Source organism: Ranitomeya variabilis, chromosome 3 (genome assembly GCF_051348905.1).
Source record: "Ranitomeya variabilis isolate aRanVar5 chromosome 3, aRanVar5.hap1, whole genome shotgun sequence".
NCBI lineage: Eukaryota > Metazoa > Chordata > Amphibia > Anura > Dendrobatidae > Ranitomeya > Ranitomeya variabilis.
Genome location: NC_135234.1, coordinates 637,996,552 through 638,013,008, shown reverse-complemented (window position 1 = coordinate 638,013,008; position 16,457 = coordinate 637,996,552). Strand labels below are relative to the sequence as shown.

Here is a 16,457-nt window from a genome sequence, read left to right as displayed (position 1 = left end):
AAGGCGACTATTGCTCGCTGCATCAGAATGGCAATTTTGGAGGCTTACCGGGTCAAGAACAGAGTGCCCCCTCCTGGGATAAGGGCTCACTCTACCCTCGTCCATACCTACGCTTTGGCGGACGCCAGCCTAGGCAGAAGGATCTTGCAGGCGGCAGTGGTGAGTCCTCTGACCTGATGGAAGTCTGTGTTTCCCACCCCAGGGACTGCTTTGGGACTTCCCATGGTTCCTGTGTCCCCCAATGAGAGGCGATAGAGAAAACAGGATTTTTGGTTGCTTACCATGAAATCTGTTTCTCGGAGCCTCCATTGGGGGACACCGCACCCTCCCAATGTTTCTCAGTTTCTGTTGTTCTATGTTCTATGACTGTTCTCACGTTTACAGTTCTCATGTTTGTGGTTATGTTTCAACCTTGTTGTTTTTCTCCTACTGCTTTCTCACTAACTGAAGTGCATGATGCCAGTCGGTGGGGTGTACACTGCAGAGGAGGAGCTAACTTTTTTTTTGTCCATAGTGTCAGCCTCCTAGTGGCAGCAGCATACACCCATGGTTCCTGTATCCCCCAATGAGAGGCGATAGAGAAATAACGGTTTATACTAGGATAAAAAGAATTCACATCATTCTGCACATACCGTATATACTCGAGTATAAGCCGAGATTTTCAGCCCAAAAAAATGGGCTGAAAGTGCCCCTCTCGGCTTATACTAGAGTCATGGTCGGCGGGTGAGGGGGAGCGACGACGGTCACATACTCACCTACTCCTGGCGTTCCTGACGCGGTCCCTACATGTCCCATGGTCTCCGGCAGCTTCTTCCCCTGTTCAGCGGTCACATGGTACCGCTCATTAAAGTAATGGATATGGATTCCACTCTCATAGGGGTGGAGCCGCATATTCATTACTGTAATGAGCGGTACCAGTGACCGCTGAACAGAGGAAGAAGCTTCCGGCGCCGGGAGCAGGTGAGTATTTCATATTTACCTTCCCTCGTTCCACCGCCGCCCTGTCTTCCGCGTCCTCTGCAGTGACTGTTCAGGTCAGAGGGCGCGATGACGTATTAGTCCGAGAAACAGATTTTACGGTAAGCAACCAAAAATCCTGTTTTTAGTTCAAAAACCATTAGACATCATTTTTTCCAGGCTGTTATATGGAACTAGATGGTGGCCCGTTTCTAACGTATCGGGTATTCTAGAATATGTTGGTAGTATATAGCACGGGCTATGTACTATATTGCAGTATATAACACAACCGACATAGTATATAACATAGCTACGTAGTATATAACAGAGGTACGTAGTATGTAACACAGCATACGTAGTGTATAACACAGCCACGTAGTATATCACCTAGCCACGTAGTATATCACATAGCCACGTAGTGTATTGCACAGGTATGTAGTATATAGCATAGCCACGTAGTATATAGCATAGCCACGTAGTATATAGTAGAGCCACGTAGTATATAGCAGAGCCACGTAGTATATAGCAGAGCCACGTAGTATATAACAGAGCCACGTAGTATATAACAGAGCCACGTAGTATATAGCAGAGCCACGTAGTATATTGCACAGGCATGTAGTATATTGCAAGGCCACGTAGTATATAACAGTCACGTAGTGTATTGCACAGCTACGTAGTGTGTTGCACAGCTATGTAGTATATTGGTCAGCGACGTATATAGCAGAGCCACGTAGTATATAACAACCACGTAGTATATTGCACAGTCGACGAAGTATATAACAGAACTGACACAGCCACATAGTATATTGCACAGCTACGTAGTATATAACACAGAGCATGTAGTATATTGCACAGCCCTCGTAGTATATCGGACAGTCATGTTGTATATTGCACAGTCACGTTGTATATTGCCCAGCTGCCTAGACTTAAAATAAAAAATAAACATATACTCACCTTCCGAAGGCCCCTTGAAGTCCTGGCGCCTGTGTGCGGTGCATGCGGCAGCTTCCGGTCCCAGGGTTGGTATGAGCGCAGGACCTGTGATGACGTCGCGGCATAGCATCTCGCATAGCATCCTTGGCACCGGAACCTGCCGCTTGCACTGCCGAGGACAGCCGCGACGTCGGAAGGTGAGAATAACTTTTTTATTATTATTATTTGTAACATTAGATACAAATGGCAGGCACATGTACCCCCCCCCGTGCTGCTGGCAGACACGTGCCCCCCGTGCTGCTGGCAGACACTCCCCCCCCCCCGTGCTGCTGGCAGACACATGCGCCCCAACCCCCCCCCCCCCATGCTGCTGGCAGGCACATGCTCCCCCCCCGTGCTACTGGCAGGCACATGATAAAATAACAAATGCTTAACTCACCTTCTGATGATGGTGGCTCCCTGCTCACAGCTCCTCGCTTGCGCTTCCTGTTTCCCTGGCATCGGATCATGTGACCTGGGCACACAGTGATGTCATCACTGTGTGCCCAGGTCACAAGATCGGATGTCAGCACAGACAAAGGAAGAGCAACAAAGGAGCTGTGAGCACGGAGTTATCATCAGAAGGTGAGTTAAGTGTTTATTTTATCATGTGCCTGCCGGCAGCACGGGGGGGCATATAAGATTGACCGGGGGGCCATAGCCATGATGGGAGGGGGGGGGAGATGCAGGCACATGTAATATTCGCTGCTCCTCTGTGAATCAACTCAGCATGGGTTCAGCACCGAGGTGATGGACAGCAGATGCAGTGAATATTACATGAGGCTAATGAGTGGGAGCACAGGACCTCCTGCTGCCTCAGCAGCCCACCCCTGACACCACTCCAGAGCCGCCCCCCCCTCTCTACAACACAGCACACAGATTCGGATTATAAGACGCACCCTCCACCTTCCCCCAAAATTTGGGGGAACAAAAATGCGTCCTATAATCCGAAAAATACGGTGTGTGTGTATGTGTGTGTATATGTGTATATGTATATATATACACATACACACATACACACACACTAGATGGTGGCCCGATTCTAACACTTCGGGTATTCTAGAATATGTATGCGTAGTGTATAGCACAGCCCACGCAGTACATTGCGCAGCCCACGCAGTATATTGCGCAGCCCACATTGTATAGTCACGTAGTATATTGCCCAGCCACGTAGTGTATTGCCCAGCCCACGTAGTATATAGCAATGTGGGCATCATATCCCTGTTACAAAAAAAAAAAAAAAAATAGTTATATACTCACCTTCCGGAGCCCCGGATCCAAGCGAAGCGGTTACCGACGCTGCTCGTGCGCTCCGGTCCCAAGAGTGCAATGCGGTCTCGCGAGATGATGACATAGCGGTCTCGCGGGACCGCTACTTCATCATCTCGCGAGATCGCAGCATGGACCTGTTACCGGAGCGTCGCGAGCGGGAAAGGCCTGTTGTCGATCCGGGGGCCGACGGACGGTGAGTATACAACGATTTTTTTTTATTATTATTATTTTTAACATTAGATCGTTTTACTATTCATGCTGCATAGGCAGCATGAATAGTAAAAAGTTGGTCACACAGGGTTAATAGCAGCGGTAACGGAGTGCATTACACCGCGGCATAACGCGGTCCGTTACCGCTGCCATTAACCCTGTGTGAGGGCAGACTAGAGGGGAGTACGGAGCGGGCACTGACTGCGGGGAGGAAGGAGCGGCCATTTTTCCGCCGGACTGTGGCCGTCGCTGATTGGTCGTGGCTGTTTTGCCACGACCAATCAGCGACTTGGATTCCATGACAGACAGAGGCCGCGACCAATGAATATCCGTGACAGACAGAAAGACAGACAGAAGGACAGACAGAAAGACGAAAGTGACCCTTAGACAATTATATAGTAGATATTGTTTCTCCAGTGATCAGTCCAATGGTAGAGTAAAATACACCTTTTATTTATCCATTAAAAAGTTCCAGATTTCTTCAGTAACAATATTGCATACATTCAATATAAATAAATATATATATATATATATATATATATATATATATATATATATATATATATATATATATATATATATATATATATATATATATATATATATATATATATATATATATACAGGTCCTTCTCAAAAAATTAGCATATAGTGTAAAATTTCATTATTTACCATAATGTAATGATTACAATTAAACTTTCATATATTATAGATTCATTATACACCAACTGAAATTTGTCAGGTCTTTTATTGTTTTAATACTGATGATTTTGGCATACAACTCCTGATAACCCAAAAAACCTGTCTCAATAAATTAGCATATTTCACCCGGCCAATCAAATAAAAGTGTTTTTTCTCAGTCGCCCATGACAGCACACCAGAGAGAGGGGATCCGCCCTTCAGGGACAGGAAACCTACAGGATAAAAGGGCGGTACCTCTCCCCTGCATCAGTTTGGTTTCCTGTCCCTGACGGGGAACCTTCTGGACGGTACCTGAGAAGCTGGAACCGTGAAGAAGCCTGGAATCCGGAGCCGGCCAGTCCGAGTCCTGGCAGCGGGGAGGCCCCTGCCACGGCTGGTGCGGTGTCCGAAGCCGCCACGGCTGCGACCGACGGGCCGTCAGCGTGAGCGGGAGGAAGTGTAGCCGCCACTCCGGATAGGAGGCTGGGGCTCCCGACACTCTGCCACACTCAGGACGCCGGCGTTTCCAAAATGGCGCCGCACCGGAGGTAGTATGTGGCTTCCGGTTCGGGGGCAGCGCTGTAACTAAGGTGTACCAAGATGGCGCTGCCCCGGAACTGGATTGCTTCATTTCCGGGTCCCTGACGGCGCGCGCATGCGCAGTAGCATGTCAGAAAAAAAAAAAAAAAAAAAAAGGACGCTTCCTCCTTCACGCAGCCACAGAGGAGGGGCTATTAAGAAGCGCTCTGTTTAAAAGATGGTGCGCATAGGAAACTCCTTGCTGCATGCCGTCCCAAGCTAATAGAGCCATGGAAGACAGCGACCAGCAGCTCCAGCCGCCACCGCAGCAGCAGCAGCGCCACCACCAACGACCGAAACCGGACGCACAGAAGAAGCGAACCTCTGCGGGCACCCGGAGTTCTCGGTCTGGTAGCCATTCCACGCAACGTAGCAAGAGTTCCAGTGTGGTGAATCAGCTACCATCTACGGATCTCTCACTTCAAGATCCTACCCCTCCTCCAGAACCGGTACCTGTGGCTGCGTCTGATTGGTGAGTGATCTTCGTGAAAGCTCATTTGTTTGTAACTGGGGTCCCTCTTCTCCTTTATCCTAGGCAAGGAAGAGAACGGCAAAAACAAAGCACAGAACCTGCCCATTATGCGATATAGAATTACCGCAATCTTGGGATAAAAAGTTATGTGATTCGTGTATTGGTCAAGTCCTCTGCGAGGAGACACCAAACTTTGCCTCTGAGTTACGCTCCGTAATCAAAACAGAGGTAGAGTCTGTTTTTAAAACCCTTAAAGGAGGAAAGAAAGTCAGTAAAGAAAAACCTAATCCCTATAGGAACTCCGATTCCTCCAGCTCTGATGTCGTAAACTCAGATACACAGGACTCCTCCTTCTCTTCTTCAGATGACGAAAGGGGAGGTCGTCATTGTTTTCCCTTAGACGAGGTTGACGGCCTTGTTAAAGCAGTGAGGTCGACAATGGGTGTATTGGACCCTCGTCCTGACAAAACCGTTCAGGATGTCATGTTCGGAGGACTATGCCAAAAAAAGCGAAAAGTTTTTCCCCTAAATGAAAATATACAAACCTTAATCAAAAGAGAGTGGGAAAAACCAGAGAGGAAAAATGCATCAGTTCCCTCTATTAAAAGAAAATATCCATTTGAAGAGGAATCCTCCTCTTCGTGGGATAAGGCTCCCAAACTCGACGTGGCGGTAGCTAAAGCCTCAAAAAGATACGCGTTACCATTTGAAGATATGGGAACCCTAAAGGATCCTCTTGACAAGAGAGCCGACACCTTTCTCAAAGGTGCCTGGGAGTCGGCGGGGGGATGCCTGAGACCGGCCATAGCAGCGGCTTGCACGTCACGCTCCCTTATGATCTGGATTGACAACTTAGAGAAACAACTGAGGGATGGGGTACCCAGAAATAAGGTGTTAGACTCTATTCCCATGATTAGAGGTGCCGCGGCATTTCTAGCCGATTCGTCTGCCGATTCGATTAAATTAACGTCTAAATCTGCAGCCCTCTCGAATGCCGCACGCAGAACCCTGTGGCTCAAAAGCTGGCCAGGAGATTTACAAACTAAACACAAACTGTGTTCTATTCCGTGTGAAGGCAAGTTTCTCTTTGGAGAGACTCTAGACGACATCCTGCAAAAAGCAGGCGATAAAAAGAAAGGGTTCCCCATCCTACCTCAAACGTTCAATAAACGGCCCTTTCGGAGTAGGAAATTCTTTAGAAGAAGACCGCCAAGAGAACAAAACCGCTGGGATGATGGGAAAAGAAGAGAAAGAGGTTTCCTCTTCGGTAGTTCCCCACGAGATAAGAAACCCCCCCCTAAGTGACATCTCCCCCAGGGTGGGAGGGAGGTTGTCTCAATTCCTCCCGGCCTGGGAAAAAATCACTACCAGCCCCTGGATACTAAATCTAATACACGCGGGTCTTCAAATAGAATTTTTTTCCCTACCCCCCCGACATTATGTAGTAACTTCACCGAGGTCTTCTCCCCAACAACAAGAAGCTCTAGAACTCGAAATCCTAAAATTATTGGACAAAAATGTCATTCTGGAAGTTCCCCCTCTGGAGAGGAAGGAAGGTTTCTACTCCCCATTATTTCTGGTTCCCAAACCAGACGGGTCTTTCCGGACCATAATAAACTTACGGAAACTAAACACTTACGTAAAAAACAAACGATTCAAAATGGAATCAATAAAGTCGACAATAAAAAACCTGTTTCCGAACTGTTTCATGGTAGTTCTAGATCTCAGCGACGCGTATTATCACGTCCCCATCCACAAGAATTCTCAAAAATTCCTCAGACTGGCAGTGGTCATGAAAGGGCAGATAAGGGAATACCAATACAGAGCCCTTCCCTTTGGCATATCAATCGCACCTCGCATCTTCACCAAATTGGTAGCAGAGATGATGGCACATCTAAGGGAAGAGGACATCTTAATCGTTCCATATTTGGACGACTTTTTGATTGTCAGCAGCTCGGCCCAACTCTGCAGTCAGCATTGCCAAAGAGTGATAGACATTTTGGGAAAACTAGGCTGGTTGGTGAACCTTCAAAAATCAAAACTGGAACCAACCAGGGTTCAGGAATTTTTGGGTCTTACTTTGGATTCAAGTTCCCAAGAATGTCGCCTCCCAGTTCAGAAAAGACAAAAGATATTACATCTAGTGTCGGAAGCTTGCTCAAAACCATCCATGTCTCTGAGGAAGGCGATGTCGTTACTAGGGTCCCTCTCTGCTTGCCTTCCAGCAGTTCAGTGGGCGCAGCTCCACACGAGACCCCTCCAGTGGGACATTTTAAAAAACCAGAGTTTACTGAGAGGTCGGTTAGAGGGTCGCATGACTCTAAGTTCGCCTGTTATTCATTCCCTAAACTGGTGGTTAAATCCCACCAATCTATCAAAAGGGATTCCATGGGTAATAGAAAACCCTCAGATAGTAACAACAGACGCAAGTCCCACAGGGTGGGGGGCTCACCTGAACAACAAAGTCGCTCAGGGGGTATGGTCATGTCAGGAACTCGAGACTTCCTCAAACCAAAAAGAGCTGAGAGCGGTGAATCATGCACTACGTTTTTTCCTAAGAGAATTACAAGGGCATCATGTCCGAATTTTTTCAGACAACAAAGTAGTTGTAGCTTACTTGAATCACCAGGGGGGTACCAGGTCTCAAACACTAATGGAAACTACCTCCGAAATTCTCAGCCTAGTGCAGAACAGTTTTCTATCCATTTCAGCCCTACACATAAAAGGGGTAGAGAACCAGGAAGCGGACTTTCTAAGTCGTACCCAACTAAAACAAGGGGAATGGTCCTTGAATCAGGGAATCTTCAAAAAAATCACAGACTTATGGGGCATCCCTGTAATAGACCTCTTTGCAAACAGGCACAACAAGAAGGTGAAAACCTTTTGCTCCTTAGATCCCAGAGGGAATCCTCGGGCAGTAGACGCATTTACGATTCCCGGGACACACACTCTTGCATACGCATTTCCTCCCATCATCCCCATCCCAGCAGTTCTGCGAAAAATCAGGCAGGACAAATCCAGACTTATCCTAATAGCCCCCTTCTGGCCCAAAAGGGCCTGGTTCTCCTGGCTGAGGATGCTATCGATCACAGATCCCTGGGTCCTTCCGGATCTTCCGGACCTTCTGTCTCAGGGACCGGTGTTCCACCCCCAGTCAGAGAATCTCCACTTAACAGCGTGGAATTTGAGAGGTCACTATTGAGGGATAGAGGTTTTTCTAACAAACTAGTTTCTACACTAATGAAAAGTAGAAAACCAGTGACCACAAAAATATATGGTAAAACTTGGCAAAAATTTGTATCCTCCTCCGGGGTCAGGTTACAAGACGGGGTTCCAGTGACTGAAATATTAGAATTTCTACAAAAGGGGTTAGACCTGGGCCTTTCAATAAGTACCTTAAAAGTACAAATATCAGCTCTAGGAGCACTTTACTGTGAAAACATAGCAGCAAACCCTTGGGTGATGCGGTTTATCAGAGCAGCCGCAAGGTCTAAACCTGTAACAGTAAAAAAATTACCAACTTGGGACTTGAACCTGGTCTTGTCAGCCCTGACAGAACCCCCGTTTGAACCTGTAGAGTCAATACCTCTTAGGATTCTATCACTTAAAACTGCCCTCCTAATAGCCCTGACATCGGCCCGCAGAATAAGTGATCTCCAAGCCCTGTCCGCAAACCCTCCCTTTACACAAATCCTGGATGATAAGGTTGTACTAAAAACAGACCCTGCCTATCTACCCAAAGTAGCATCCATATTTCACAGGTCCCAGGAAATAATCCTTCCTTCCTTCTGTCCAGACCCTAAAAATAGGAAAGAAGAAAAATTCCACACACTAGATGTGAGAAGGTGTCTAATCCAATATATTAAATCCACCCAACAGTGTAGGAAGGAAGGGTCTCTTTTTATCTGTTTCCAGGGGCCTAGGAAAGGACTCAAAGCTTCTAAGAGCACTATAGCACGATGGGTAACAGACGCAATAGCCTTGGCCTACTCATCCACCGGGAACGCCGTCCCACAAGGACTGAAGGCCCACTCTACAAGGGCTATGGCGACCTCCTGGACCGAAAGGTCAGAGGTACCATTAGACCAAATCTGTAAGGCGGCCACCTGGTCTTCACCTTCAACCTTTTTCAGACACTATCGCCTAGACCTAGCCTCCTCGTCTGACCTAACCTTCGGAAGAAGGGTTCTACAGGCTGTGGTCCCTCCCTAACCAATATATCTCTGCAATTCTCTCTGGTGTGCTGTCATGGGCGACTGAGAAAGTCATAGTTACTCACCGATAACGGTGTTTCTCAGAGCCCATGACAGCACCTACTTATTCCCCCCCTCATCACGTGTGCGGTGAGCACATTATTTTGTGTGAAGTGCCTTTTTATATAGACACGGTGTTTACCTGTTAAGCAATATGATAAATTGTACTTTTTCTGTTGTTGTAACTAACCTGGAGGACCTCCGATGCTCTGTAAACAAAACTGATGCAGGGGAGAGGTACCGCCCTTTTATCCTGTAGGTTTCCTGTCCCTGAAGGGCGGATCCCCTCTCTCTGGTGTGCTGTCATGGGCTCTGAGAAACACCGTTATCGGTGAGTAACTATGACTTTAATAACAAACAAAAAAACCATCAAATAATAATGTTCAGTTATGCACTCAATACTTGGTCGGGAATCCTTTGGCAGAAATGACTGCTTCAATACGGCGTGGCATGGAGGCAATCAGCCTGTGACACTGCTGAGATGTTATGGAGGCCCAGGATGCTTCAATAGCGGCCTTAAGCTCATCCAGAGTGTTGGGTCTTGCGTCTCTCAACTTTCTCTTCACAATATCCCACAGATTCTCTATGGGGTTCAGGTCAGGAGAGTTGGCAGGCCAATTGAGCACAGTAATACCATGGTCAGTAAACCATTTACCAGTGGTTTTGGCACTGTGAGCAGGTGCCAGGTCGTGCTGAAAAATGAAATCTTCATCTCCATAAAGCATTTCAGCCGATGGAAGCATGAAGTGCTCCAAAATCTCCTGATAGCTAGCTGCATTGACCCTGCCCTTGATGAAACACAGTGGACCAACACCAGCAGCTGACATGGCACCCCACACCATCACTGACTGTGGGTACTTGACACTGGACTTCAGGCATTTTGGCATTTCCTTCTCCCCAGTCTTCCTCCAGACTCTGGCACCTTGATTTCCGAATGACATGCAAAATTTGCTTTCATCAGAAAAAAGTACTTGGGACCACTTAGCAACAGTCCAGTGCTGCTTCTCTGTAGTCCAGGTCAGGCGCTTCTGCCGCTGTTTATGGTTCAAAAGTGGCTTGACCTGGGGAAATGCTGAAATGCTTTATGGAGATGAAGATTTCATTTTTCAGCAAGACCTGGCACCTGCTCACAGTGCCAAAACCACTGGTAAATGGTTTACTGACCATGGTATTACTGTAATCAATTGGCCTGCCAACTCTCCTGACCTGAACCCCATAGAGAATCTGGGGGATATTGTGAAGAGAAAGTTGAGAGACGCAAGACCCAACACTCTGGATGAGCTTAAGGCCGCTATTGAAGCATCCTGGGCCTCCATAACATCTCAGCAGTGTCACAGGCTGATTGCCTCCATGCCACGCCGCATTGAAGCAGTCATTTCTGCCAAAGGATTCCCGACCAAGTATTGAGTGCATAACTGAACATTATTATTTGATGGTTTTTTTGTTTGTTATTAAAAAACACTTTTATTTGATTGGACGGGTGAATTATGCTAATTTATTGAGACAGGTTTTTTGGGTTATCAGGAGTTGTATGCCAAAATCATCAGTATTAAAACAATAAAAGACCTGACAAATTTCAGTTGGTAGATAATGAATCTATAATATATGAAAGTTTAATTGTAATCATTACATTATGGTAAATAATGAAATTTTACACTATATGCTAGTTTTTTGAGAAGGACCTGTGTGTGTGTGTGTGTATATATATATATATATATATATATATATATATATATATATATATATATATATATATATATATATATATATATATATATATTTATTGTTTTAACCCCTTAATGACTGCCAATACGTCTTTTAAAGGGAACCTGTCACCTCGTTTTTTCGGTATGAGATAAAAATACTGTTAAATAGGGCCTGAGCTGTGCATTACAATAGTGTAGTTTGTGGACCCCGATTCCCCACCTATGCTGCCGAAATACGTTACCAAAGTAGTCGTTTTCGCCTGTCAATCAGGCTGGTCAGGTCGGATGGGCGTGGTGTCTTCCCCCAGATCTTGCGTAGTTTTCCGTTGGTGGCGTAGTGGTGTGCGCATGTCCAAGGTCCCGAATCCTGCACAGGGGTGTGAAAATAGCAGCGATGTCCGTTATTCCATTGGTGATCGGTGGGCGCGGCCATCTTGCTTTGGCCGCGCGTGCGCAGAAGCGGCGCTCTGCTGGCCGCGGCTTCAGGAAAATGGCCGCGCCCACCGATCACCAATGGAATAACGGACATCGCTGCTATTTTCACACCCCTGTGCAGGATTCGGGACCTTGGACATGCGCACACCACTACGCCACCAACGGAAAACTACGCAAGATCTGGGGGAAGACACCACGCCCATCCGACCTGACCAGCCTGATTGACAGGCGAAAACGACTACTTTGGTAACGTATTTCGGCAGCATAGGTGGGGAATCGGGGTCCACAAACTACACTATTGTAATGCACAGCTCAGGCCCTATTTAACAGTATTTTTATCTCATACCGAAAAAACGGGGTGACAGGTTCCCTTTAACTGACCTGAGATATAAGAGAATTTCGTCCCCATACAGCTGTCGGCTGTACACTATAGCTGACAACTTGCTGTATTAGCCAAGATCAGTGTTTGCACCGTCCAAATCTGTTTAGCCCCTTAGATGCTGTTGTCAATAGTGACTACATCATTATAAATGGTTAACAGAGTGTGGGGGCTTCCTCTTTATCCCAATTGGTGCCCTCCGATCATGATTTTGTGGTCCTGATGGTTTGTCATGGCAATTCACGACCATATAGCGGCCTTAGAGTCTGACGGCTGTTGTAACCTGTTCAGAAGTTAGTGGCATTTAGGTGGTAAAAATACACATTTTCATTTCTGTCATACCATTTTGCATTAATTCCTGAAAAGCACCTGAAGGGTTAATAAACTGCCTGACAGCAGCTTTCAATATGTCAGGGGGTGCTGTTTTTAAAATGGTATAACTTTGGGGGGTTTCCCAATATATAGGTCCACTAAATGCACTTCAACCCCTTCATGACCGTGGGATTTTTCATTTTTCTGTGTTCGTTTTTCACTCCCCTCCTTCCCAGAGCCATAACTTTTTTATTTTTCCGTCAATTTGGCCATGTGAGGGCTTATTTTTTGCGGGACGAGTTGTACTTTTGAACGACATCATTGGTTTTACCATGTCGTGTACTAGAAAACGGGAAAAAAATTCCAAGTGCGGTGAAATTGCAAAAAAAAGCCATTATGATTCTCCAGGTAATTACGAGTTCATAGACACCTAACATGACTAGGTTATTTTTTACCTAAGTGGTGAAAAAAAATTCCAAACTTTTCTAAAAAAAAAAAAAAAAAAAATTGCGCCGATACTCGTAGCGTCTCCATTTTTCATGATCTGGGGTCGGTTGAGGGCTTATTTTTTGCGTGCCGAGCTGGCGTTTTTAATGATTCCAATTCTGTGCAGATACATTCTTTTGATCTCCCGTTATTGCATTTTAATGCAATGTCGCGGCGACCAAAAAAACGTAATTCTGGCGTTTCGATTTTTATTCTCGTTACGCCGTTTAGCGATCAGGTTAATGCTTTTTTTTTTATTGATAGATTGGGCGATTCTGAACGCGGCGATACCAAATATGTGTAGGTTTGATTTTTTTTTTTTATTGATTTATTTTGATTGGGGCGAAAGGGGGGTGATTTAAACTTTTTATATTTTTTTTTATTTTTTTCACATTTTTTTTAACTCTTTTTTTTTTTTACTTTTGCCATGCTTCAATAGCCTCCATGGGAGGCTAGAAGCAGGCACAGCACGATCGCCTCTGCTACATAGCAGCGATCTGATGTTCGCTGCTATGTAGTAGAAAATCAGGTGTGCTGTGAGCGCCGACCACAGGGTGGCGCTCACAGCTACCGGCGATCAGTAACCATAGAGGTCTCAAGGACCTCTATGGTTACAATGGAGAAGCATCGCCGACCTCCGATCATGTGACGGGGGTCGGCGATGCCGTCATTTCCGGCCGCCCGGCCGGATGCGGTAGTTAAATGCCGCTGTCTGCGTTTGACAGCGGCATTTAACTAGTTAATAGCGGCGGGTGAATCGCGATTTCACCCGCCGCTATTGCGGGCACATGTCAGCTGTTCAAAACAGCTGACATGTCCCGGCTTTGATGCGGGCTCACCGCGGAGCCCTGCATCAAAGCAGGGGAGCTGACATCGGACGTACTATCCCGTCCGATGTCAGTAAGGGGTTAATCATGGATAGGTCCCTAAAAAAAAAAAAATTTAGTAAATTTATTTTTGTAAATAAAATAACATTTTACAAATGGTGCTGATGTAAAGCAGACATGTGGGAAATGTTATTTATTAATGTTTTGCTGTGGTATGACTATCTGGATTAAAGGGATAATCATTCAAATCAAAGTTTGAAAATTGCTAATTTTTTAACATTTTTCTCAAATTTCTGATATTTTTATAAATAAACACAAAACATATCAACCTAAGTTTACCATTATCATATACTATAATATGTCACGAAAAAACAGTTTCAAAATCACTGGGATTTGTTGAAGTATTCCAGAGTTATTACCACATAAATTGACACTGGTCAGATTTCAAAAATTTGGCTCCGTGATTAAGGGGTTAAATATCTTTTACTAAGCTCCTCTCGGCTGATTTTTCACCACAAAAAAACTGTTTTAGCACTAGACACATGTATTTAATGGGAACTTTTTTCCCAAACGCTATTACCTGCAAATATGGGGTTAATCTGCAGGTAAATGGGATTCTGAAGCTGTGGACTCTGAAAGTCCAGAAACTGGGAGGCAATTAACTTTATTCCTCCCGGAAGCCACAGGCTTTCAGTCATAAAGGCTCAGCTGGCGCAACTTGAGTTACCACTTAATACCTAGTGAGCAGGGGCTGTAACCATGCTTTTGCACTGACTGACAGCCGGTACTGACGCTGCACCCGTGTGACTGAAAGCCCGGAGGAATAAAGTTAATTTCCTCCCGTGGCTGTCAGTGTAGCGGCCACATAACGTTAGTATACAATTTACCTGCAGATTAACCCAGTGAAATTACCTTTATTCCCCCTGGCATTTTCACATTTTTAGACATAGAGCCAGCTGTCAGTCAGTACCAGCCACCACTCACTAGGTTATCAGCGGTGTCTGAAGCTGCACCTCTGTGACTGAAAGCCCAATACTTCAGGGAGGAATAAAGTTAATTTCATCCCAGCAGCGAGGCTTTCAGTGCAGTGGCAGTGCAGCTTCACAACGCTATTTACCTGCAGATTAACCCCCATATCTGCAGGGAAATACCAGTTTGGGACATGAGCGATTCCCTTTAAGTTAAAGGAAGAAGAGAATTTCCCAAAAACTTCTAAGACAAACGAGTTCTATATATTTTAAAAATGTTACAGACTTTTTTCTAGGGTTTCATTGTAACAAAGGAACAAAGATCATTATCTTTAAAATGTAGTTTTAATTGTCCTTTTTTACATTTGTACTGCAGCTGAAGAGGAGGCCAATGAAGTAGATGTCCTAGGAGATGACACTGAGGTAATTACAATGTTAATTTGCATTCTAACACGAGATTAAGCCAAGCTGCCAATCAGTTGTGGCAGCATGATTGGACTACATTGCAGCAAGTTTACTAGTCTAGCGATCATTTATTTCTGATAAAACATAATTTTATCAAAAGTACAACAAGCAGCCCAGCAAGTGACACATCACTGCAGTTAGAGATTTGTTTCTACATTATTCTGCTCTCAGATTAGGTGACAAAATGCTGGTGACAGATTAATTTATAATGCTGAGATCAGTTTACACATCAATGTTTCAGACCTTGGTGCATGGACCGTGGCTGCGGGTCTCCTAACCTGAAATCATAAGCCTTATCAGGATATGCTCTGCAGTCTACCCAGACATTGAAACACAGATGTGTGAATCCAGTCTTACAGATGTGCCTTTTCTGGGGTGGCTGGGGGCAGATGTTTTTAGCTGGGGGGGGGGCAATAACCATGGTCCCTCTCTAGGCCCTCAGTCACTGGCTTTCCCACTCTGGCGGAGAAAATTGCGCGGGAGCCCAGGCTAGTTTTTTCCGTGATTTAACCCTTTATTTTAACCTAGAGCTCCAAAATTTTTCACACACAAACTACTAACATTATTAGTGAGGAGTATGTAAAAAAATATAACGGATATGAAATTGTTTACTGTATGTAAACCATGTCTCATATCCTGTCGGGTTTGGTAAGGAGATGGCAAAAGCCGGCAATTGAATTACCGTCTTTTATGCTATCTAGCTCTAAGTCCTGGATTCTAATCCCACCTTGGACAACATCTGCAAGGATTTTCTTTGTTCTCCCCGTGTTTGCGGGGGTTTCCTCCGGGTTCTCCGGTTTCCTCCCACATTCCAAACACATACTGATAGGGAATCTAGATTGTGAGCTCCATCGGGGACAGCGACGATAATGTATACAAAACTGTAAAGCGCTACGGAATATGTTAGCGCTATATACAAATAAATATTATTATATTATAAAATATATATATATATATATATATATATATATATATATATATATATATATATATATATATATATATATATATATATATATTCGAGTATAAGCCAACCCCCCCCCCCCCCCCCCCCTAATTTTGCCACAAAAAACAGGGAAAACTTAATGACTCGAGTATAAGCCTAGGGTGGAAAATGCAGCAGCTACCGGTAAATTTCAAAAATAAAAATAGATACCAACAAAAGTAAAATTAAATGAGATATTAATAGGTTAAGTGTTTTTGAATATCCATATTGAATCAGGAGCCCCATGTAATGCTCCATACAGCTCATGATGGGCTCCATAAGATGCTCCATAGAAAATACGCCCCATGTAATGCTCCATACAGTTTATGATGGGCCCCATGAGATGCTCCATATTAAAATATGCCCCATGTAATGCTGCACAAAGGTTAATAATGGCCCCATAAGATGCTCCATAGACACATTTCCCCATACAGTACTGCATAAAGGTTAATAATGGCCCCATAAGATGCTCCATAGAGATATTTGCCCAATATAATG

General features: G+C 45.0%; 1 protein-coding gene across 2 annotated transcripts in view; it reads left to right on the top strand.

Annotated features, from left to right (window-relative positions):
- SARNP (SAP domain containing ribonucleoprotein) overlaps nucleotides 1-16,457 on the top strand; it is a 164,134-nt gene that overhangs the window by 32,349 nt on the left and 115,328 nt on the right. For both annotated transcript variants that reach the window (XM_077297587.1, XM_077297586.1), the window contains exon 3: nucleotides 14,886-14,932. In XM_077297587.1, the coding sequence (XP_077153702.1) occupies nucleotides 14,886-14,932 (47 nt within the window). The remainder of the gene's footprint in view (nucleotides 1-14,885; nucleotides 14,933-16,457) is intronic.